Source organism: Clupea harengus, chromosome 17 (genome assembly GCF_900700415.2).
Source record: "Clupea harengus chromosome 17, Ch_v2.0.2, whole genome shotgun sequence".
In the NCBI taxonomy this organism is placed as follows: Eukaryota; Metazoa; Chordata; class Actinopteri; order Clupeiformes; family Clupeidae; genus Clupea; species Clupea harengus.
Window position 1 is genome coordinate 4,101,551 of NC_045168.1, and position 22,573 is coordinate 4,124,123.

The 22,573-nt window shown below is 43.1% G+C and overlaps 2 protein-coding genes across 7 annotated transcripts in view; one reads left to right on the forward strand and one right to left on the reverse strand.

The window, feature by feature from the left end:
• Positions 1–1,200: 1,200 nt before the first annotated feature.
• On the reverse strand, positions 1,201–5,046 carry cops5 (COP9 signalosome subunit 5). The gene is made up of 8 exons (XM_031583646.2): positions 4,712–5,046; positions 4,176–4,410; positions 3,903–4,031; positions 3,497–3,562; positions 3,211–3,296; positions 2,764–2,875; positions 1,919–2,067; positions 1,201–1,438 (listed from the first exon to the last, which is right to left on the reverse strand). The coding sequence occupies exons 1-8, from the start codon at positions 4,846–4,848 to the stop codon at positions 1,348–1,350; spliced, it is 1,005 nt and encodes a 334-aa protein (XP_031439506.1). The 5' UTR covers positions 4,849–5,046; the 3' UTR covers positions 1,201–1,347.
• A 1,491-nt stretch (positions 5,047–6,537) lies between these two features.
• LOC105890110 (centrosome and spindle pole-associated protein 1) overlaps positions 6,538–22,573 on the forward strand; it is a 31,992-nt gene continuing 15,956 nt past the window's right edge. For 2 of the 6 annotated variants that reach the window (XM_031583640.2, XM_031583645.2), the window contains exons 1-19: positions 6,538–6,642; positions 7,354–7,460; positions 7,548–7,617; positions 7,736–7,839; positions 8,341–8,421; positions 8,874–8,969; positions 9,304–9,680; positions 10,656–10,754; positions 11,402–11,496; positions 11,942–12,038; positions 12,421–12,478; positions 13,316–13,659; positions 14,792–14,910; positions 16,824–16,923; positions 18,306–18,417; positions 19,748–19,895; positions 21,027–21,188; positions 21,389–21,504; positions 22,402–22,551. In XM_031583640.2, the coding sequence (XP_031439500.1) occupies positions 7,380–7,460; positions 7,548–7,617; positions 7,736–7,839; positions 8,341–8,421; positions 8,874–8,969; positions 9,304–9,680; positions 10,656–10,754; positions 11,402–11,496; positions 11,942–12,038; positions 12,421–12,478; positions 13,316–13,659; positions 14,792–14,910; positions 16,824–16,923; positions 18,306–18,417; positions 19,748–19,895; positions 21,027–21,188; positions 21,389–21,504; positions 22,402–22,551 (2,409 nt within the window). In that variant the 5' untranslated portion in view covers positions 6,538–6,642; positions 7,354–7,379. The other 4 variants (XM_031583642.2, XM_031583644.2, XM_031583643.2 and 1 more) reach the window with 4 other exon arrangements.

Sequence of the window (22,573 nt, forward strand, 5' to 3'; positions counted from 1 at the left end):
ATACTTATATATATAATGAGCATGTTGATGTTCATCTTGTGATAATCACAGGCCTCATTGGAACAAAATCAAAGAGTTCTTGCATAATTATTTTCTTGATTATATTTGAAGACCTTGAATGTGAGTACAGTGTGTATGTTGCATTACACAACTAGGCTCATTGGTGTTTGGTGGTTCTGAAAAGAATTCCTTACACTTTCTGGTTCACCCCCTCAAAAAGCACAAATTGCATTAGGGCTAACTCAATAAGCCTCGTCTTTCTAAAACAAGGCATTAAAAATACAGCATTATAATGTGGAAAAAAATCATTATGCTAATTGGTGCCAGAGCTGCTATTTGTAAGAAAATGCAGACACATCCAGTGTCCGTGGCGATGCAGTGCAGACACAAGGGCTGAATAGGCTCCTGTGTGCCGAGCTGCTGTTTCTGTGATGCATCATTGACACACCACAGCGTCATGACTCGAGATCCTGAAGGATTGTGTACCAAACAGAGACAACCTGCGCCGCGGCTTTCTCTGTCGAGACGTCCCATGCGCGGGAGCCCGTGTTTACCTTTGAGTCCGACATGGCCGGTAGAGTTTGTTATTCCATTATGTAATGCTATGACTGGCTAGTACTGAAATGACTGGTGGTGGGTTTTTTGTTGTTGTGGAGAAATCCACCCATGGTCTTTGTTAAAGTGTTAAACTCCTGTTGCATGGTGTTCCAGAAGAAGGATCTAGCCAATGCCAGAAAGTCATGGTAGATGGAAATGTCAGAGTACTATGTTACACTAAACCCCAAGGAGAATACCTTTCAAGAGTCTGCTGGTATTCACAGTGAAGAAAAATATATTACAGGAACCCTAGGGTGATTCGGACATACTGGTAAGGACTTCATGACTGTATTTGCACAGAAAAACCCATGGAGTGACGGCACTGAACAGAGGTAGGAAATGTGGGGCAAAAGAAGTTCACAAGTATTTAATGTGATTGGGTTTCCTCACAGATGTGTGGAGAAAGTCAGATGTCAGAAGTTACTGGCTTGGTGTGATCATATGGAGACTAGCCATGACTTGAGCAGTTTGGACACATATAGATGAAAACAAAATAATCAAAGTTTTAGCTTCACATTGTAAAAATTAAGTATGTGTGAGGTAAAATGAGATTGGGTAAAATCGTTATCAATACAGGCTAGTACTTCACAAAAACAATGACTATTAAAGATATCGATGTTTGTTTTTATTCAGATAGCAAGAACAGGGCTACATTCACCCTAATACCATTCAGAATCCAACTGATAAAACACAAAAAACTAAATACAGAATACCTTTCAAACAAACCAAATGCACTTTTTGTATGAGCTATTAATTGGCAGAAGTGTTGACTTGGTTGAAGAGCTTGTCTTTAATGACTTGGGACATCAAGCCATGAATAGCCTCAATAGTCGTCTTGCAGCTAAAACAGACAGGAGAAATAAAGGGGTAAGTGTTTGGGTGTGCCAGACGCATCGGGTAACTGGCAGGACATCTACGAGTCAGAGAGAAGATGAATAAACAGATACCGCACTTTCAGGAGAAACTCAAGCAATCACTGCAATTGTTCAGTCAAGCCACAGTGAAATGCTTGGGACCTCCCACCAAGACAAACCACCAATCATCCGTGACCCCAGACAAACAAAACGAAAACACATTGACTGCACAACGGGCAGTGAAATTCTGCAATTCTATTGGTCAATATATGGCATTGTGCTTATTTTTTCTAAATGCAAGGTGCACAGTGGTGCATGTAAAGAAATACATTTTCTTTTAAGTCATCGGTGAGCTGTATGATGATCAAGTCATAGATTAAAGAGTGTTTAAAAGCTTCTAAACTAATTACTACAAAAACGATAAAACAAACACCAACTAAATCACAAAACAAACGCAAAGGCGGTACCTGTCTCGGGTTGCCTTGGCTAGTTTGTCCTCGGACTTTCTGTCGTGCGTGTCCAAGCCCAGCATGAAACTGCCTCTGCCCAGCTGAGCCTCAGACTGCTCCAGCTTCTCTGACAAGTCGAACACCTGTCCTGTGGTGTAGTCCGAGTTCTGCAGGGCACAGTTCCACAAAATCAGCCAAACCCCCAACTAAGTCAAAGTCTAACTGGGTCATGCACATAGTCAACCTGGGTCACACACACACCTTCAAAACAATACTTCAAACCTTCACAATATGCCACAGAAAAAAAAAAGTTTGAGCTGTTATGAGCTTAGTCTGTTTGCCAAAACACCCCATTGGAGGCCGCAGACGTTTGCCGAAGGTGAGGCAGCGAGAGGGGGGGTAGGCAAGGGCGACCCTGAACACAATGACATGAAGCCTCAGTCTGCGGTGACAAAATAATTACTGACAAAAGTTCCTCCCCTCTTCTCTTCTCTTGACAACTAGTCAATTCGTCTTCTTCCCCAGGCACCGAGCCCCCCAGTGTTTAGATAGTCTGCAGCCTTTTGAAAGTGTTAAGCACAGCCTGAGACAGACTGATGGTGCTCCTGATGCTAGTGGGCTTCAGCCCCTGTCACTCAGCGGCCCCGACGAAGGGGAATGATCTACGGCGCGCAACAGTAGCACGGGGACCATCAGTGTAGCTATTCTTTTTGTCAAAATATTTGTCGTAACAGTCAGGTGTCCAAATATTTTCCATATAACAAATGCATATACCAAAAAAATATTATTTTATGTTATATTAAATGATCTCAATTAACATTAAATTATGAGTATACAGAAAAAACTCAAATCTATCTACTTACTGTTAGAAGACTTGATGAACTTAGAGTGTTGACCCAGTATTTATTCCACAGAAGCTCCAATAATTTGCGGTCAAGAGAAGATTTAAAGTAGGTCACTTCCAATGCATAATACCTGTGCAAGGCAAGGATGGATGAATAAGAACATCAGCTTCTCTGCTCACTGAGTCAAGCCTGCATGCTTGACAAAATTATTCTGCATGTATTTAGCAGCCAAATGAATCAATTACACGATAAATGGAAATTTTCATTTTATTGATGCACATACCAATCAACGCTTACTAACAACTGTCATTAGGGCAATACTTACTTTTCATACACACTAACATGAAGTATTCACTGGATCAAAAATATTAATTCATCACTATGTACCAATATGCAACATTTGACACATATCACTATGTTGTTCAGCCAAACTTAAAAACAAGAATGTTGGTAGTTCTGACTTACTGTTTGCAATGCACCCCAAAGTCTTCAATCTTATTCAAGGGGATTGTTTGGTACTCCGACGGTCCTTCATCGGGTGGTTTGTAGCCCTATGTACATAATAAAAAGAGGGTGATTTTAACATTAATCGAACTGGACATTATTATTTTTAAAGCAATGATTGTACAATGCTTGCAATGCACATTTTTCAGGATCATTTGAAAGATGAAAGGCTGTAGTCCCGTTTTTCTGTGACAATGTTTGCGCACCCGACTGACGGGCTCTCCCTCTCTCATGGTAAAAAATATACCTTGGGATAAGTCCTGAAAGCTCCTAGGTTGACTTTTCCAGCAGATATGGTGCGAGTTGGGTCAATCTGTAAAACAATAAATAAAAATGCACGTTAATCTAGTCAACTCTGTAGTCAGACCTTGGTGCAATGGGACCAAACCTTGGAATTTGTAACAGCCATTACAAACATAAACAAAGTTTGCAATGTGAACATTTAATTAGTCCTAGCTCTATGCCTTGCAGCAGTCTGAAAATAGCAGAGTAAACACCAGATAGAGTTACAAAAGCTCAGTTTTAAAATAATGACTAGCAGTGTCAATTTTGTTTGTTAAATATAAAAGTGATGGTGTCAAAAACTCTTTTTGAGCAGTTTAACTTTACCCCTGAAATGTAGAAGTACTTAATGTATAATGTACAGGTCTTACCACGACAGCGACAAAAGGCTCCTGAAATTGCTGGTTGAGCATCTGAGTGCTGACATCGATACCTGACAGCCAGCATCCATAACCCGGGTGACTGTGGTACCATCCAATAGCGTTCTCCAAGCGCCCAACCTAATTAATGGGTCACATGAAGCCCATCATGACGTTGTTTCAGACATGTTGTGTTACAATGTGTCCAAAAGGCTCGTAACGATACAGAATTACACATTTTCTTTGAATGGAAAAAGCTAAGATTAAAGTTTCTTATTCCCTTACCTGTTTGGCGTTCTCTATGTATGCAGCCATGTATTCGTAGGCTGCAGCTTGTGCGTTCACCCGAGTCTCTGTACCCTCCACTGGCAGAGCGAAGCTGTCCATGATTATCATCGTCTCTCCGTCCACCTTACCCAACATCAGCCCCATCACCTCCAGGTTACCCCCTGATCGGGCGTGCATCACCATCTTCAGCAAGGCCAAAGCTGAGATCTTGCAGTATTTGAAGTAGTGATGGCTGAATCAACATTTAAAACGAATTAACTCAGATTTTCACCCAGCCAGCAATTTGGATGCACCAGTCTTCACACTGTTACGTTGGTATGTAAGATAACGACTCGCACATGCTGATGACATCTAACCAGCCGGCTAACAATGTAACATTATGGATGTTGTTATGCTAAGTAAGTTCAGCTAGCTAGCCAGCTAGCCAAACGGCTATTGCTATCCCAGCTACATCGCATACTCTGGCATTCCGAACAGTTAATAACATGTTTTTAATAATATCATATGCAATACATAAGACGGTCAACACTTACTCTTTTGTCCAGGGTTTCGCGGCTAGAATTTCTTGTTGCTGTTTTTTGTCATATTTATAAATTTCATCAATACTCTGAACTTCCTGCATGCTATTTGTTAGCTCCCATGTCTTCTGAGCAATACTGCCTCCAGCCATATTGCTGACAAAACCTTCACTCTTCTATGCCTAAAAGAACAACTATGTTTGTAACGATTAGTAGTAGTAGTATAAACTTCAAAAGATTCACTTCAACAAAGCAATGGACAGAGATAACTATGACAAGCACAGGAGCATTTCCATTTAAACCACAGAAAGCTGTGTTAGAACGCCATGACACTGGATTACACCAAGAGCATATAGGACATTCAAAGAATTTTGTCTGAACTGTTTTATTGTGGGATCTGCGATAATTAAGCATTCAACACCCCTGGAATTAAACTTCAGTTATCTGAATGTTGTATTTAAATATGAGAGTGATGTTTCAATAAACTTAAATATAGCAACCCCTTTAAAACTTGGTTTGATCCAATGCTCCGTCCCGAAATTCCGAAAAGTGTTATTTTGCCACCTGCCGGACAGAGAGCATTACAACTTTTCTTACCTTATTTTCAGCAATAAACACGAAGTAAATCATTTTAAATAAAACTGTAAATATTGTGTTTAACATAAGATGTTAAATATATTCATACTGTCATTTATATTTAGAAAAAAATTGTTCCTTTCATCATCTTATGACCACAGTTTAAATATGTATCCAGTACCAATATAGGGGGAAAGCTGAACCTTATGTTGGAAATGCAAAATTTCAGTTCACTACATGGTTTCAGATTTAAATATCAAAGACTTCTGTGATCTGACCTGTTTGATACCATATAACAACAAAGAAGGACAAGTAGCCAGTCTTCGAGGAATATAATATAATTTCGCTGTGGCATTAACAGAAAGAAGGCGTACGACAATATGCAGGTGAAAAGTTATATATGGTTTGTTAGACTGAAATACAAAATCAGCATCATCATCAAAATAATGAAGTGAAAACCTACGGCTCCTATTGGTTGCGTTCCTATCAGAGAGCAGTAATTCAATGTAAAATCCCATAGACCGGAAATGATCGGAAACAAATATTTTTCAGTGTTTATACAGTAATAGCCTAGGGGGACCCTGAAATCCCATAAACTGATATTTTTATCTTGTGGGCCCAAGTCATTATTGTGTGGGAACAAGTTATTATCTTGTGCTTACAAGATTATGTTGTGCTTGTGTTTACAAGATCATTATCTTATGCACACACGATAATAACTTGTGCGCACAATATAATTATAACTTGTGTGCACACGATAATAACTTTAGGGACTCCGTAATAACCTACTAACTGCGAATTGTTCACAGTTTTGGAATAGCTCCTTTCGTTTCATAAACGGACTGCATATAACTTGTCCTTCACAGTTCAAGTTAGCCCTGACCACCTGTCAGCTCTCCATGTGAGTAGTGGCACTGCTCTACATACCCTGACATAATATTTATTACCGTGCGGTATGCATTTTTTTAGTACAACAACTATTCAGCGAGCCAAGCAGATGCGCGCAAACTGATGACATCATCGATACGTAATATTCGTTGTAGTTCTTTATCACCTCGTTACAAAAAAATCGAAACAATTCAAATTGTGTGTGAAAATGAATACAGTTGATCTAAGAGCATGTATCATGGAAGCCATTCAACTAACTTTTCGATGTGGACCGAGATATATTTTTTCTAAAAACGTCTCTGTGGAAAAACCCATTCATTTCGCCAAGCTTTAGGATCTCTACCACCAGGGGGCGACCCAATTACTTTCCCTCCTGTGGTACTGTGGGATTGCGTCATCAATTACGTTCCCGCCTACTTTTTTAACAGCTGTGCAAACTGGTTTGTTTGCTTACCAGACTCATTTGCAGAGAACTTAATATGGTAAACGTATATAACACTATTCTGTAAATTACCACCCTGATAGTTTTAATGTGATCTGATAATTGAGTTTATATTTCGTTTTAAAAAGCAGTTCGCTGTCTTCATTCGCCCATTCATTTGGAAAAGAGAGCTAGTGGTAACTGTTAATTACCAAGCTAACCTAAAGTTTCTGTTGTTTGCAGACAGCTAATGTTAAAATACTTGGGAGAAGCATTTACTACTGGTGTGTCGCAAAATAATGTTTTAAAGTAACCGATTTCACATACCATTCATGAAAGTTATCTTACGTTAACGTTACATATTTAGCCAGCCAACTATCAGCTAGCCATGTGTATGAGTTGGTTGCCTAACAACCTTCTTGCCTTTTATATGCAGGGTCCCTCCTAGTCACCACTAACGTACTTTCTCCGTGCTATAATTGTACCTATCTATCCTGTTAACCAGATTTCCCACGAAGGCTAACGTTTTTGTTTATTGGGCATCTAAGACGAGTGTACGTGAGGTCATGAGCTGTGCTATCGTTAACATTAGAGCAGCGTTATCGTTTGAGAGTGAAGTTTGCTTTGCTCATATTTTCCATTTGCTTCGGAGTAACGTTTGGCAAATTACCATAGCTAGCGCCAGCTAGTGTTAAGATTGTGATTATTTCCATACATTAGTTCTGACTTTGACATCTCGTACTTAACTTTCATGGTAAACCCCGTAATCCAGTGGTGGAGGCGAATATTGGCGATTTAATGTTACCGGAGGTGGGTAGAAAGCACCAACATTCTGAGAAAATGGCTTTGGACGATGGTGTGCCTTATTTGGAAATGAGGGTAAAGTAGACTACTTGATGGTCTCCTACAGTATTTTTTCTTGTGAGTTAGCATTACAGCTAATTCTTTTTAATTTTAATGGGACAGACTAGACCCGACGATTCTTCAAAGGAAAACGTGCCCGTGGAGACATCATCTCAATCGATGCTGCGCAAAGGTAGCTCAAATCTATCTGTTTGTATTCATCCAGTGACTTGAAGAGCGTCTCCTTGTATAGTAAAGCTGTACACATGATTGTGTCTCTTGAAGTTTGTTCATGGTATATCTCTTGACAGATGACAGCGTTGGCCTTAGTTTGCCTTTAGGCGAAGAGTACGAGAGGAAGAAGCAGAGGCTTAAACAAGAGCTTCGTATGGACTACAGACAATATGTGTCGCAGGTATGCCAATGTACTCGTCATTTTTTGGAGCCTACATGCCCTAGTGTTGCCATGGTTGCAATAGTATTACAGTTTCCATGATTTTTTGTTTCGATGAAGTAAGGAAGTAGTCTGACAATGACAATGACAATGACAACAGTCTTACTAATGCCCATGTTGTAGTAAACCTTTGGGTCAAGAGTTCTATCACAGCATTGCCATAACTAAGAATATATCTAGTATTAAGCTGGATCAACCAGAATCTCAGCTCTCACTCATAGCCATTGACAAATTTCCAGTTCACAAGGTGATGGTAAATAAAACTGTCATGCCTAATTTGTCTCGCTCCATTAGTCATCGAGTCTGTTTGTTGAATGGCACTTCAGCCTTATCTATTGGATACATAATGAGTCTCTTACTGTTTTAGAATCTTCTTGGACAAGTATACACTAAGTGCTGCCTAATTTGATTATTGTATTCAGAGATGCCTCTTTTATTTCTACTATCCTTTTTTATGTGAAGAAAAAGGACTTTCACTCTGCAGAGGCGCTTGCTGCACCACAGGAACTTTCTCTCCCTATTAGAGAAAGGAGATCTGCCAAGGTAACCATCTTCTTGGTGTGTGTGTACAGTATCATGGGCAGGGAAACAAAGTAACGGAGACAGTCAATCCCACTGATTGGCACAACTTTGATGTTGGCTGTGATTTATGGTTTGAACACAGTTGCTGCCTAATCTCGATTAAGCAAGACTTGGTGTCTCAGAGCAACAGTTTGAGTTGACAGTAGAGCTGTGGGTCTTACCTTAAGCTCTCCAGTTGGCTCATTCCAGTGTAGGTAGGTTAACAGACATTTGGGGAATTAAATATAAAATGAGTAATAACTGTTCACTGATATACAACAGTGAAGGTAAGCGTACAGAGTTTTATGTTTCCTATTTTAGGACTTTGTTAAGACTACTTTGTAGCCTTCCTGGACTAGAAATTCAACAGTTTTAAAAGATGTTAAATGGCTTTACTATGAGCATGCAACTTGAGTTGATCTACTTCTTTTTAGGCACGGCTAAGAGATGAGCGGAACAAAGAGTACAATGCCTTTCTTATACACAAAGGAAAACAGGCTGTAACCAGAACATTGCCAGATTCCTGGAAGGTACAGCTAGCATAGCTATAGCACAGAGCTCGATCATGTGATTACTATTTATTTATCGTAACATGGGACTGCAATGATGCTGGCCTGGAATTCTGCTTCCATGATTGGACTAGCAACCTCTGCCCAAAACATATTTAAATGGGGGGTGAAATACAAAAAATGAAGTATCTATACTGTGATGTACTACTTAAAACCCAGCCGGGACGGTTTTTTATGTTAATTATTGCAATAGAAGTATTTCCAGTGATTCATTACTCACATAAATTCAGAAGGCTTGTGGTTTTTGTATTTCATAGTTCCCTTGTGTATGTCTTACCCTTTGCTCTGTGGCTAGGTACAACATCAAGACCCCCTTTCACCTCCCCTGCCAAAACCTAACCCGGTCAGCCCACCCTCGCTCAGTGACCAGAGGGGTCCTCTCGCAGAGAGGCGGTCTTCCAGAAGAGACGCCGCCACTCTCACAGACCTCCGAACAGAGGACCCCGCACCCCGCAGACGCGGGGGGGCACCCCCTGTGCGCTTCGACAGGAATCCCCGGCGGCTCAGGTACTATTACTACAACTCAGACGAGGACCTGAGCTATGGGGAGGAAGAGGAGGAGTACGAGGAGGAAGATCTAGATTACGTGTCCAGGAGGAGACCCAGGCCTAGAGAGCTGGTTGGTTACTCGGGGAAGAGGGAGAGGAGAGTCCATCGCCACAGACCGGACAGGTTTGTCTTCAGAACAGCACACATGGCTCCCCTTATAAACCTGCAGAGCCCATTTATTTCCTCGAGCTCAGTACAAACACTGATGTTGAAATGTGTGACGGACCGAGCCTCGGGTTGCTGTCAACGATGTGGGTTTGGCCCAAAAAGCTCAGACAGAGTGAGGATTCAAAAACATATGTTTTAATATGCTTCCAAATATCCTGGAGAACTGCTAAGCCTCTCAAATAGCAGAGGACAAAAAGCAGCAGTCTCCAGGAATATCACCTGCTAAGCCTCTAAATGTAGTAGAGGACAACATGCAGCAGTACAAATCTATTAAAAGTACCTGCTATGCCTCACCTAAAGAGAGGACAACAATCAGCAGTCAAAAAAGGGGTCAACATAAATGCACATCCCTGACGACAAGACTAACCAAACTAGACAGAACAATGGACATATACACGTGGCGGCCAGCACCATTTCTACACACAGGGGTAGACACAAAAACGAAACAATACACAATGACAAGACAGACCCTGAGACATAAACATAGTATATCCTCACCATCATGGTGCACCAGCTGTGTCCATTTAAATAAATGGTTTGAACATTGTTGAAGTTAGTTTAATCAGTAGTATGTGTGTGCGTGTGTGTGCAAACCATGTCTGTTTGGGTGCGCTAGTGGTTGCAAACATGGGGCAGGTGTGTGCGGCCCGCGATTCTAATCCAAGCATTTTTTGTCACATTCAGCCAATCCTTTAGCTGTCCGTTCTGTGCGCTCATAAACACTCCAGTGTTCATACACAGTCCTTGCTCTGTAAATGGGAAGCCAACACACTGGCGGGGGCAGAGCCATGCACCATTCCAGACAGTCAACCTTTCGCCAGAATCATGGACTGTGTCTTTAATATATAACAATTTTGTCAGTGTTTCAGTATGTGAAATATTTATTAATGTTAATGGATACCAACAGTAGTTGTGTTCACTTCTCTACAGAATTGTCCAGGAGAGGCGGGAGGTGCAAGCCCCCATCCTCCGAGCGGAAGAACACTTCGAGGAGAGCAGGCGGATGCTGTCAGCCATAGTTAACCCTAAGTACCTATCTGCTTCAATTACACTAATTAGATTTTTCCCCCTTCTGCTTTGAAGCTCACCACTTCTGTTTGCAGAGGAGCAGCAGTGGTTTATAGGGGGTTGATGAGTCTGGTGTTTTCAGCAGAGGGTTATAAATCCTCTTTATTGATTGGTGCCCGTGCTGTGAACTGGGAAGGAATAAATTGAAAAAAATAAATCCTCTACTGTTTAACTTCATCTTTTCAGTGTTTGATTAGTTAATAATTGCTTTTTATGGTGAGATTATTTCCAATATGTGTTATCCTGCGGCTTTGTGAGAGTGTCCAGGCCCTGATCAGAGACAGCAGAGTCGACCAGGTTAGAGTCTAATCACAAATCTGCCAGTGCAGCTGGCCTCATCGATCCCGGCGTGGCCTGTCTGTGTGTGTATCTGCCTGTGTTGCAGTGAGGCGTAGCGCTTCACAGCACAGTGCAGCTCTTTGATCTGTTTTTGCTGGCGACGTGTCGTGGTGGTAAGGCCCGGCCCGGCCCGGCCCGTTCCGGGCTGCACTCCCAGCCTGACGGGCATCGATCGTTTAATGATGCGAAGTGACGAGAAGGGGGCCAGTGGTTTATGGGCTGGCTTGTGCTGAGCTGTTCTGTCTGTTGTGTTCTGGTCTGTGCTGTAGTCCGCAAGCAGAACCAGCGCCAGCGAAGACCAGCGTGAGGTCCAGATCGGTGGCCAACAAGAACATGGCCGAGTTCTCCACAGGGCTCAACATAGGTAGGATCACCCACACACACACACACACACACACACACACACACACACACACACACACACACACACACACACACACACACACTTCCTGATGAATCAGACAAGATGATGCGTGTTATGGCCTTCCCCCTAGACGTGTGGGAAGGCTTGTTTCTCCTGTGTCTCTTTGTTTCTTAGACCTAACGATCCCGTATTGGAGCTGTAATCTAATTGCTGAGGGTGAAATGATTAGAGTGGAGACTGAGAGTGTGTTGACCTATCTACTTTAAATTGTAACCAATAACTAAACTAAACTAAACTGATAGGTGTTGTGTGGGCTGTTAGAGCCATTCCCCCAGGGTAAGGCGTTTCATGTAGTAAGTGACGCGATGTCTAGTGAACTGTCCGTCGAGTGTGTGTGTGTGTGTTGTGTGTGTGTGTGACCTCTGACGCGCTGTGACGTCACCAGGGACGGCGGAGGGGGACGTGGCCCAACAGAGGAGGAAGGAGCGCTACAGGCAGGAGCTGCTGGAGCAGATGGCCGAACAGCAGCAGAACAAGAAAAAGTGAGTCTCCTCTGTCTTCAGAGTCGTCAGGAGTTGCATGTAATCCAAGACCCATGTTGGGTTGACACTCTCCTTACATGATCTCACAGGGCTATATTGTGGTGCTTCATGATGGATAGTGAAATATTGGTGTTTTATTGTACCAAAATGCATCACAGATTTGTCCGCTTGACCTCTAAAACTGGCCCTCACCTTGGGGGAAGCACACGTCACCCTTGTTGTTTCCGCTTTGAGTCAACACTGCAGCTACCCTGTGATGTGGTGAACGTCCTGGCTATATGTCCCTATGAATTGTCCTCAGAGACCAATCGTAACATATGTCCGGCCCTGTGAGACCATTACTTACAGTTCATGACGTTCTGTTTTTTCCCCCCCACAATAGGGAAAAAGAACTAGAACTCCGAGTTGCTGCAACAGGAGCTGTAGACCCAGAAAAACAGGTAAAATGGCTGAATGTGTCGGACAGTTACAGGACAGAACCACTGAAACAAATCCCTTAAAGGTGCTAAAGGCCCTTTTGAGGCTCATGAAAAATGTAAACTGTTCCCATGTAACGTCACTAGGCCTAATCTGCTTTTAAATTTTAAAGTCATACACAGCTAAACGCTTTGGGAATGGGTTTCCTCACTGTAGGGGATGGCCCTGCACTGAGAGTGTAGCCAGAAGCCATAGCTGCTTTACCTTCCGTCACCCATGCTGATTTTCACAAGTGCATTGTTTCAAGTTTTCAAAGCTTTCAAGCCTTTTTCTTTTCACTCTTTTCTGCAAGTTAAGTATGACCGGACATGAAGCCTGAAATATTGATCCCGTTCAAAGCCATTAGGGACAGTGGCTCTCCATAGTTTGGCTTGTAGCCGTCACAATGTTGACATGAAATAACCTTTTGTAAGGATAAAATTAATTCCTTGCGGTCTGATTTAGGAGACGTAGAAATGACGTGAAAGTCAATCTAATATATTTACACAACATTGAGGGGTAGCACTGCTGTGTAAAATATGGTTATTTTTATATGTTGACATGCTTTTGCTAAAAACATCTTCACTGCTTGGCCTTTTCAATAGTTTATGACTATTTTTATGAGGCTTTTTAACAAAACAATCACCTCATCATCATCATCATCATCATCATCATCAGGAACTGATTGGGGTATAGGTGAAAACTCTTAAGTTACTGAATTACAAGCGGTACTAGCTGAACTTGCAGTGACCTTTAGTAAAGCACTCTGTGTTAAGAAACAACCCCAGGTCTCTCACCCCTGTAACCCTGATGTCTTCCAGCCTGACCGGATCAAGCAGTTCGGGGCTGTGAACCGGGAGTACGAGGGGAAGCGGCGGAGGGACGTTCCCTATCGGCCCGGCCATGCGCTGGACTCCCTGGGGGGCGACTCAGCCAGGAAGCCCCCAGAGGAGAGGCCTGCTGTGGGCATGGAGGAGCGGCTGCCCCCTGAGAGGCCACGTGTGGCCTTCCAGTCCCCCCCACTGGTGGACTACAGCACCAGCCTGGCCCAGCTGGCTGCGGCTAGGGGGAGCAGGGTGGAGCCCGGGGGGGGCATGGGGGCCCCCATCAACATGGAGTTCCACAGGAACCTCTCGGGCACGCTGGGAGAGATGATCGCACCTAGGTGTGTAGGCATTCATTCATTCAGTTATTTTCTATATCGTTTTTCACTTTTCATTTATTAGTTTCAATAATAAATATTATTTCTCTTTCTTTCTTTCTTTCTTTCTTTTGTGCTCCCACTATCTCTGTCATGCTTTAGTTGCTTCTCTGATTCATTCGTTCAGGGAGGGCATGATTCTCCCATTCGTCCCAGTCCTTTTTAGTGTTTGAGGGGTTGAGATTCATGATTTAAAAAAATCACTGTTGAGGAGAAGGTAGGCTACATCAGATTGAACGTTGTTAAATAGCTTATTATTAAAAGTAATCAAACACCTTCCCACCGATGACTGAAAATGACTTGTGAATTGTGCATCATACCAGCCACCCACCCTCTGAAGTGAACCAGATGCAAGGACAGACTAACACTAATTATTTTGATGAGGACAAACAGAATATGGTTGAAAGTTAATCATCCAGGCGTCTGCACAATTGTAGTGGATTATTTGTTCATGGTGAAGTTAAAATCACTGGATGCACTGCATTACCTTATGTTTCATATAATGGCAAAAAAGTTACATTATTTCAGTAGTTTAAAGCCAAAATTTGACACTCAAACATTGTGATTTTGCTACGTAATTTTTTACATGTATTATAATGTTAGAACTAGGCCTACTGTGGACTTCAAACGCAATATGGTATTTGGCCTTATAGCCCTCGGAAGCACGTCGCTGAAAAGCACGTCGCTGAAAAGCTTGTCTGGGGCACAAAGCGTGTGAATGGTGTTTACATAAGAAATGCACCGTCAGGAGCAGAATATGCGTAAATGGTGTTTACATAAGAAACGCACAGGTTTTGGGGTTGTTCCGCCCGAAGCGCTTAACTGCCTTTATGGCGTGCAAGTCCCATATTTAAGTCAAGGTAGAATATGCGTAGACTGAAAATTGCTTAGCAGTGTGCTATTTGACTACAGTACATAAGGAGAATATAGCTTTCTCTCTCTCTTTCTATCTATCTATCTTTCTCTTTCTCTCTGCACACTGACTTTAATCCATGCAATTCATCTTAGTGCTGTAAGTCAGAAAGGCCACGGTGATGCTAATAAAAGCAGTGATGTGTCTGGCAGAGATGTGTGACTGTATGTATTCCTTCCTCAGGATCACCGCTGGCCCTCCTCCTGTTCCGCCCACCCTGGCCGATGCCTACCGCACCCCCTATGATGACGCCTACTACTACTACGGAGCCAGGAACCCGCTAGACCCCAATCTGGCCTACTGTAAGGCACTGCACCTTCATGCAACTCATTACACTTTCAATACCTTACCTTTGGCATCCAATGCAGTGCAACCCTGAGCATCCAATACACAGTTTTATACTTTACAAATCATTGCATTGGTTCAATTGATTCCAGTTGCTTGGGATATATATATATATATATATATATATATATATATATATATATATATATATATATATAACTACAGTGCCCTCCGCAATTATTGGCACCCCTAGTGAATATGAGCAAAACAGGCTATAAAAAAATATGTCTTTGCTGTTTATCCTCTTGGTCTTTCACTCAAAATATTCACAAAAATCTTACCTTTTCATTGAAGTAAAACTATTGAAAGAAAAAAAAAACTGTTGACATTAAATAAATATTTTCCCCAAAAACATGTGTGCCACAATTATTGGCACCCCTAGAAAAATCTTATAATTAAAATCTAACTGAAGTATATTTCCAGTCATTTTTTACATTTTTAAGTTCACCTGTTTGATAAGGAAGTCTTAAGAGGTCAACCATGACTTCCTGTTCCACTGGCGTACAAATATGAGGTGACACAGGCCAAATTCCATTAGTCATTCATCACTATGGGGAAAACCCAAGAACACAGTGACGATGTGCGACAGAAAGTTGTGGAGTTGCACAAATCAAGAAATGGACACAAGAAAATCTCTAAAGAGTTGAAAATACCCATTTCCACTATCATGGAAATAATTAAGAAGTTTAAAGCGACAGGAGATGTTAAGACTCAGCCTGGAAGCGGACGTGTGTGTACATTGACCCCACGCACCGTGAGGAGGATGGTTTGACTGGAAAAAGAATCTCCAAGGATCACAGCTGGAGAATTGTAGAGGTGAGTTGAGTCTTGGGGTCAGAAAGTCTCCAAAACTACCATCAGACGCCACCTACATCACCACAAGTTGTTTTGGAGGGTTGCCAGAAAAAAGCCTCTGCTGTCAATCAACTACAAACTAAAGCGCCTACAGTTTGCCAAATGTAAGTCAGACTTTCAATGGGGCCGAGTTATATGGTCAGATGAGACCAAAATAAAGCTTTTTGGCAACAAACATCAAAGGTGGTTTTGGCGTAGACAGAAACATAGCCATACAGAAAAGACCCCCATACCCAATGGGAAGTATGGTGGCGGATCTTTGATGTTGTGGGGCTGTTTTTCTTCCAAAGGCCCTGGACATCTTGTTAAGATACATGGTATCATGGACTCCATCAAATACCAGCAGATATTAAATGAAAACCTAACAGCCCCCTCCAGTAAGCTTAAAATGGGCTGTGGTTGGACCTTCCAGCAGGTCAATGATCCGAAGCACAGCTCAAAATCAACACAAAAATGGTTCACCGACCGCAGAATAAAGGTTTTGCCATGGCCATCACAGTCCCCTGACCTAAACCCCATAGAAAATCTGTGGGATGAGCTGAAGCCGAGTCTACAAACGTTGACCTCAGAATCTGAAGGATCTGGAGAGATACTGCATGTAGGAATGGTCTCAGATCCTGTGCCATGTGTTCACCAACCTCATCACGCATTATAGGAGAAGACTCAGAACTGTTATCTTGGCAAAGGGAGTCTGCACAAAACATTAAATTAAGGGGTGCCAATAATTGTGGCACACATGTTTTGGGGAAAAATATTTATTTAATGTCAACAGTTTTTTTTTCTTTCAATAGTTTTACTTCAATGAAAAGGTAAGATTTTTGTGAATATTTTGAGTGAAAGACCAAGAGGATAAACAGCAAAGACATATTTTTTTATAGCCTGTTTTTCTCATATTCACTAGGGGTGCCAATAATTGCGGAGGGCACTGTATATAGCGTTCAGGGGTTTGATCGTGTGTGTGTGTGTGTGTGTGTGTGTGTGTGTGTGTGTGTGTGTGTTGTGTGTGTGTTGCCAGATGGTGCTGGAGCTGGAGCTGTTGGCATGCCTTCTTACCCTCACCTGCCCCTGGGGATGCCCCAGTCTTTGAAGTCTGGCCAGTCAGCATTTCTCACACAGTAGGTCTTCCTTCCTCTCGCTATCAGTACTCTGTTGTGTTTTAGTTTGTTTAATTGTTTACATGAATATTTTTGTTTTAAATCCCATTTTGATACATCTATATCAGCTCCATGCAATCTCTGGCTTTTCTGAATGATTTCTGTGTGAAGCCACTTGTTTTTTTTCCATCTCACACTGCTGAATTGCTTTGCTTGATCTGTGTTCTCCACCACTGCATGTTGTGTGCTGCTGTCTGAAGGCTTGTTTGTCTAATATGGTGTGTAATGATGCCTGACTGATGAGATGCAGGTGCACTTCTTGTCCTTTTGGAATTAAGTCTTTTTTTTTTTTTTTTATAAAAGAAGAACCTCTAATGATTCTTGAACTTTTCTGAGTGCTCTTCAGTAATTATCTTAAAATCTTATTCATTCACAAGTAACCCATTCTTCCAACCCATTTAATTTTTTTCGAGAAGGGTGTTAGTGAAGATGGCATTGTTTTACCATAAGGTGGTGCTGTGGTGTGTGTATTTATGCCTCTGTGTGTCTGTGTGTGCTCTTCTCTGCAGTACAGTGCATCTCACTGCACACACACACACACACACACACACACACACGTCATTCTGTCTGAGTCATAAATGCAGTAACCTCAGCCAAATATTTATATTTATTTTTGTTGTCTCTCTGGCTCACCCTCTTGCACTCTGTCACTCTCTCTGCTTCATGTTGCCTGCTCATGTCTTTCTTTGTGTCTGTATTTCTCTGTATGTGTATCTGCATGGGGCTCATTGGACTGCACATGTAATAAATCATCCCAGTTCTCAAGGAACAAGGTTGGTTAGCAATGCCATTTCCAATTCCCCTCTGTCTTATCAGGACACAGGACGCTTTTAAGCCCACAGAGGTACAGATAGTCCACAGAGAAAATAGCATAGCGGTCCGCACACCAGCATTACAAGCACATTTCACCCTCACCAGTCTTCTTCAGGTGCGACCTTAAGCAAACACTGTAGGCCCTGGCAGGCCTATATATATATATATATATATATATATATAAACACAAACAAAGCCATCACGCTTGCAGTATGAAAGCTCAGACACTTCAGTGACAAACCGAATATGTCAGTATGCATTACTCCAACAGCAGGCACAGGGCACCTTCCCCCTACCAAAGAGTCCAATGCATAACCCCACATAAGCCGACCTTTTCATTTTGATCCTGCACTTGAGTTTTTTTTTTTCTTCTTTTTGCATTTCTTTCTATTTTTTGGATGTGCGTGCTTTAAGAGTCCATTCCTTTTGAAATAAGGCCCTGGAAACCTTAAATGGAAATGTCATACCACTGGCATTTCTCTCTCTCTCTCTCTCTCTCTCTCTCTCTCTCTCTCTCTCTCTGTATGTAGAGTGCCTAGTCAGCTTGGCATGACCCCCGCTGGGCTGGGTGTCTTTGCTGTAGACAGATCCAAACAATCCAAGGAGAACGCGCTGAGCTACCAGGATGCGCTCAAACAGCAGGTACGCGCTTAAACCCCCTCTCCCTGTCGCCCCCACTGCACCTTCCAATCGTCCACCGCCTTGCTAGGTGCACACACACACACACACACACACGACACCCAGAACAAGCATGGGAGAAGAGACGTGAGGAAGAGGAGGCTGGGCTGGCTTTGCATTTGACCTTAGAAAGGGAGACGTGTGATTAAGGGATGTGAACTGTGGAGCTCTGAAATTGGTTGATCCACCCATGCATTCAGATGAAGTTTACCACAGTTCAGTTCAATATCTCAGCTTCTACAGATTTCTATGTATATTTATTGAATGATTTATTTTAAGAAGGTGACTCCAAATGCCATGGGCCTGAATTACAAAGGGAATAGAGCTCGTATACTGATAAAATGTCATATAATGATAATGATTAATGATGAGTAAAATGTATACTTTTGATTTATTATACGTCACACCAGATCAAAGCATATGCTAAACAAATGAATGTGAATGTGAGAAATGTAAAGCTGCTGTTATTTATACTGCTTCAAGAATACAGTCCTCTATAAGCTGTCTCTACACCCTTATAGACATCACTAATCCTGGATGCTCTGGAGGGAGAAAATGTCTTTCTCTAAAGGAAGGCCATCTCTACCTGCCAATTATTTTGGATGTGCTCAAACACATTGATAGGAGGAGGGGGTGGGGGGGATTCCTCTGCTGGCTATGTTTAGCCACAGTAAGCAGGACGTCCTCACACCACTGACCGCAGCTCTGAGTTCAAATACACTGGCAAAGGGAACCTTTTCAAAAGTCGACCGCTGTGCTTAACTGTACCATTTTCACAAGGGAGCCCCCTGACTGCAGTTCAGCGCAGTGAGTGAGTGAGGTGTTGTGACTGTAGCTGTGTAAAGGAAAGGGTGGAAGGCAGGCTACCGAGACGCTAACGCTAACGGCTGTGGCCTGAGATGCTTTGAGTTTGAACACAGCGGAGGCCAGCGAGGCAGAGTAGTGACAGCATGCCGTGTTTTGACAGGAAGAGATCAGGGCAGAGTGGAGTCAGCATTTTGAAAAGGTAAAGTGAAATTCAGAAACTTCACATGGCCCATTTAAGTCTGTTACTTCACTGTACACAGTTGCAGTGTTTAAATAGTTCAAATGAAGTTTAGATTTTATGAAAGTACATAGTAGACTATAACCAGTTTACCTTCTTTAAGTTGTAAGTGTTGATAGGGTTGTGTGTCCTGTAATGAAATCTCCATTATCTTAACGATCCTAATGTGTGTGTGTGTGTGTGTAGAGGGGATATTTTGTGAATGTGAGGTGGTTCCCCTTCAATACTAACTTGTCTCCGTGGCGATAGATCCGTGAGCGGCAGCAGCGTAAGATGCACGAGCAAGACGAACGGGAGCGCTGCGATGCCAAACTGGAGGCCGACATGAAGAACTACGACCCCTGGGGACGGGGAGGTGGGGGAGCCCCCCTCAAGGACAACCACGGCAACCTCATCAGTATGTCACATCATGCTACGCAGTACACTATACTATACTTCTACTACTACTACTATTATTAACCGGACTATACACACACACACAGAGCATGACAGACTAGGTTAACATACATGCCACACACTCAAACACACACCTTATCAATGCACACGGCACAAGAGCCGTGCCTCGTCAGAGGGCCCAAAGCTTTGAGCTATTTCCATTTTAAAAGGCCTGTTCAGTCCTTGCCGATCGATACTTTCATTACAGGGCCCAATGACTGTGAGCATTATGTCAAAGCACTGTGTTAGGCTGAAGGCTGAACCCCTGAGAGGATGCCTATGGCAACAGCAACAACAACAACACCAACAGTGGCTTGGAAACGCTGTAATCTAAGAGATGGAAACATTTGCCAGAGGCTGGCCTGTGAGCGACCAAGGAGACCTTGGAAGGAGGAGAGGGAGAGGAATGAGCAGAACAGGACGCTAATGGATGGGAAGGGAAGGGAAGGGAAGGGAAGAATATCAAAACAACTAACACAAGTGAGCGTAGAGTGCAATACCACATTGATGGAGCTGAATATTGCGTTTTACCTGTTGTGTCACATATAAAAGGAATTTTTGTATTAGTTTTATCTTAGCATTATCTTACTCTGTAACCCATGTTCCTGTTCATTTACTCTGTTCTTGTAAGGGCAGAAGGCTGAGAGACCAGGTTCATTAGCATTCAAATGGCTGTTGAGGAGTCAGGCACTCCTGTAAGCACTTGCCCCCAGATTGCCCCCTTCCTGCTACCAACCCCCCCAGCGCTCCCCAGCAGTGTGTGTGTCTGTGTGTGTGTGTGTGTGTGTGTGTGTGTGTGTGTGTGTGTGTGTGTGTGTGTGTGTGTGTGTTTGTGTATGTGTGTGTGTGTGTCCAGCAGTGAGGCATAAACAACACGCAGTGTCTTTCGTTTAGATCAAACTTTCCCATCACCATCACTGACTATTTGGGTAACCCTCTGTCCTCTGGGCTAGCCCCCCATAGATATACCCCCCCCCCCCCCCCCCCCCCCCCACTGGTTGTTGGGTTTTTCTCCACTGTATATCAGTATGGAGGTGATGCAAAAAAAAAAAAGGTGTCCTGTCTGTGATGCCCTTACACTTATTTCTTGTAGGTGACTTAAAGCGTATGCACCAGTCCAACGAGGAGGCCTACTTGAACCCAGAATCCCGCCGGGGTACGGGCACCATGGGTAGGAACGACCCGACGCCACGGGAGGGCAGGAGCGACCCGATGCCACGGGAGGGCAGGGTCGCCTCTCCCCATAAGATGGCAGGTAAAACCAATGCCCTCTTCCCAATCTCCACACAATCTAGAGTGTCTCTGTGTGTGTGTGATGCGCCCTGTCCTTCTCCCCACCTCTGAGTCTTGATGTAAACCCAGATTGACAGGAGGAGGCTCAGCACATACTCTCTAACAGTGTTTGTGTTTAGGAGCTGTTCAGTGAAGCCTGTGTTTATCTCGTCTCTCCTGCAGGTTATCTTCATGGTCAGGCCACATCTCACGCCCGGGGCAACGTGTTCAGGGACGACGCGCCGACACTACAGCAGCTGCACCAGCAGGACCAGTACAAGGAGTACCTGAGGCAGCAGGTGAGCTCCTGAGAGTCCGGGGGTCATAACCACAACCACAGCCACAGCAGGCCTGGTGCTGGACAAGAAACACAAGATTAAGCTGAAGTGCCCCTGCTATTTGCACGTCTCGCGAATGACGTGGCGGTCTGATCCTCTGGCTCTTGATGATGTAACAGCTTCCTGCGGAGTTTGTTTACAAGCCTGTTGGCCAATTTCGAGATGAGCAGACAAATATCACTCAAAAAGAATTACATCATGACTTGCCTCTGCTCGGATGGCACAGATGGAGTTGGTTAGAAGCCAAAATCTGAAATGCCACAGCTGTTCGAACTTTTTAGTCACTCGCTCTGATTATACGACCGGATCAAGCACAATGCATGCTGTTCTCTGTAATTAGCTTATGTGTTTAGCCTTCAGCTAGCTTGCTTGCTGGGAGTCTCTGAATTTGCAGTGGAGATGATTCATTCTGTCCTGAGACTGGTTTTCAGTGGCTCACAAGAGTAAATGCCCAAAAGCACTCTGCTCCCTGCTAACCCTTTTAATGCCGTTTTCATGTGTGGCGTGACATTTCTCAGACAGACTATAAATCAGTATCTACACTTCACCAGATTAAGGCCCTATTCAGACATGGAGTAGCAGTGGCAGTAGCAGGTGGGGTAGAATAGGGCCTACCTAAGGGCTGAAAGATAGAGATCTGCAAAGGGGAGTTTTCAGTATCCCTACACCGGTGCTGTGAAAGTGGAAAAATGTACGTGATTGATGATGATGATGATGGTGTGTATGTATACAATTTTATACACACACACACACACACACACACACACATATATTGTATATATACGACACTCATACACACAACATATATGTGTTTGTGTGTAAAATTATATTGAATATATTTTATTTGTTGATGAACAGATTGCGGAGAAGAGGACTAAGGATGCAGATGAGAGGGAGCGCCAGCGTTTGGAGGACGAGAGGGAGGAGAAGAGGCTGGAGGAGCAGAGGGCCCAGATCCAGAGGGAGTACGAGGAGGAGCAGGGCAAGAAGAAACGCAAAGAGATGGAGGTGAGATCACAGAGTCCACTGG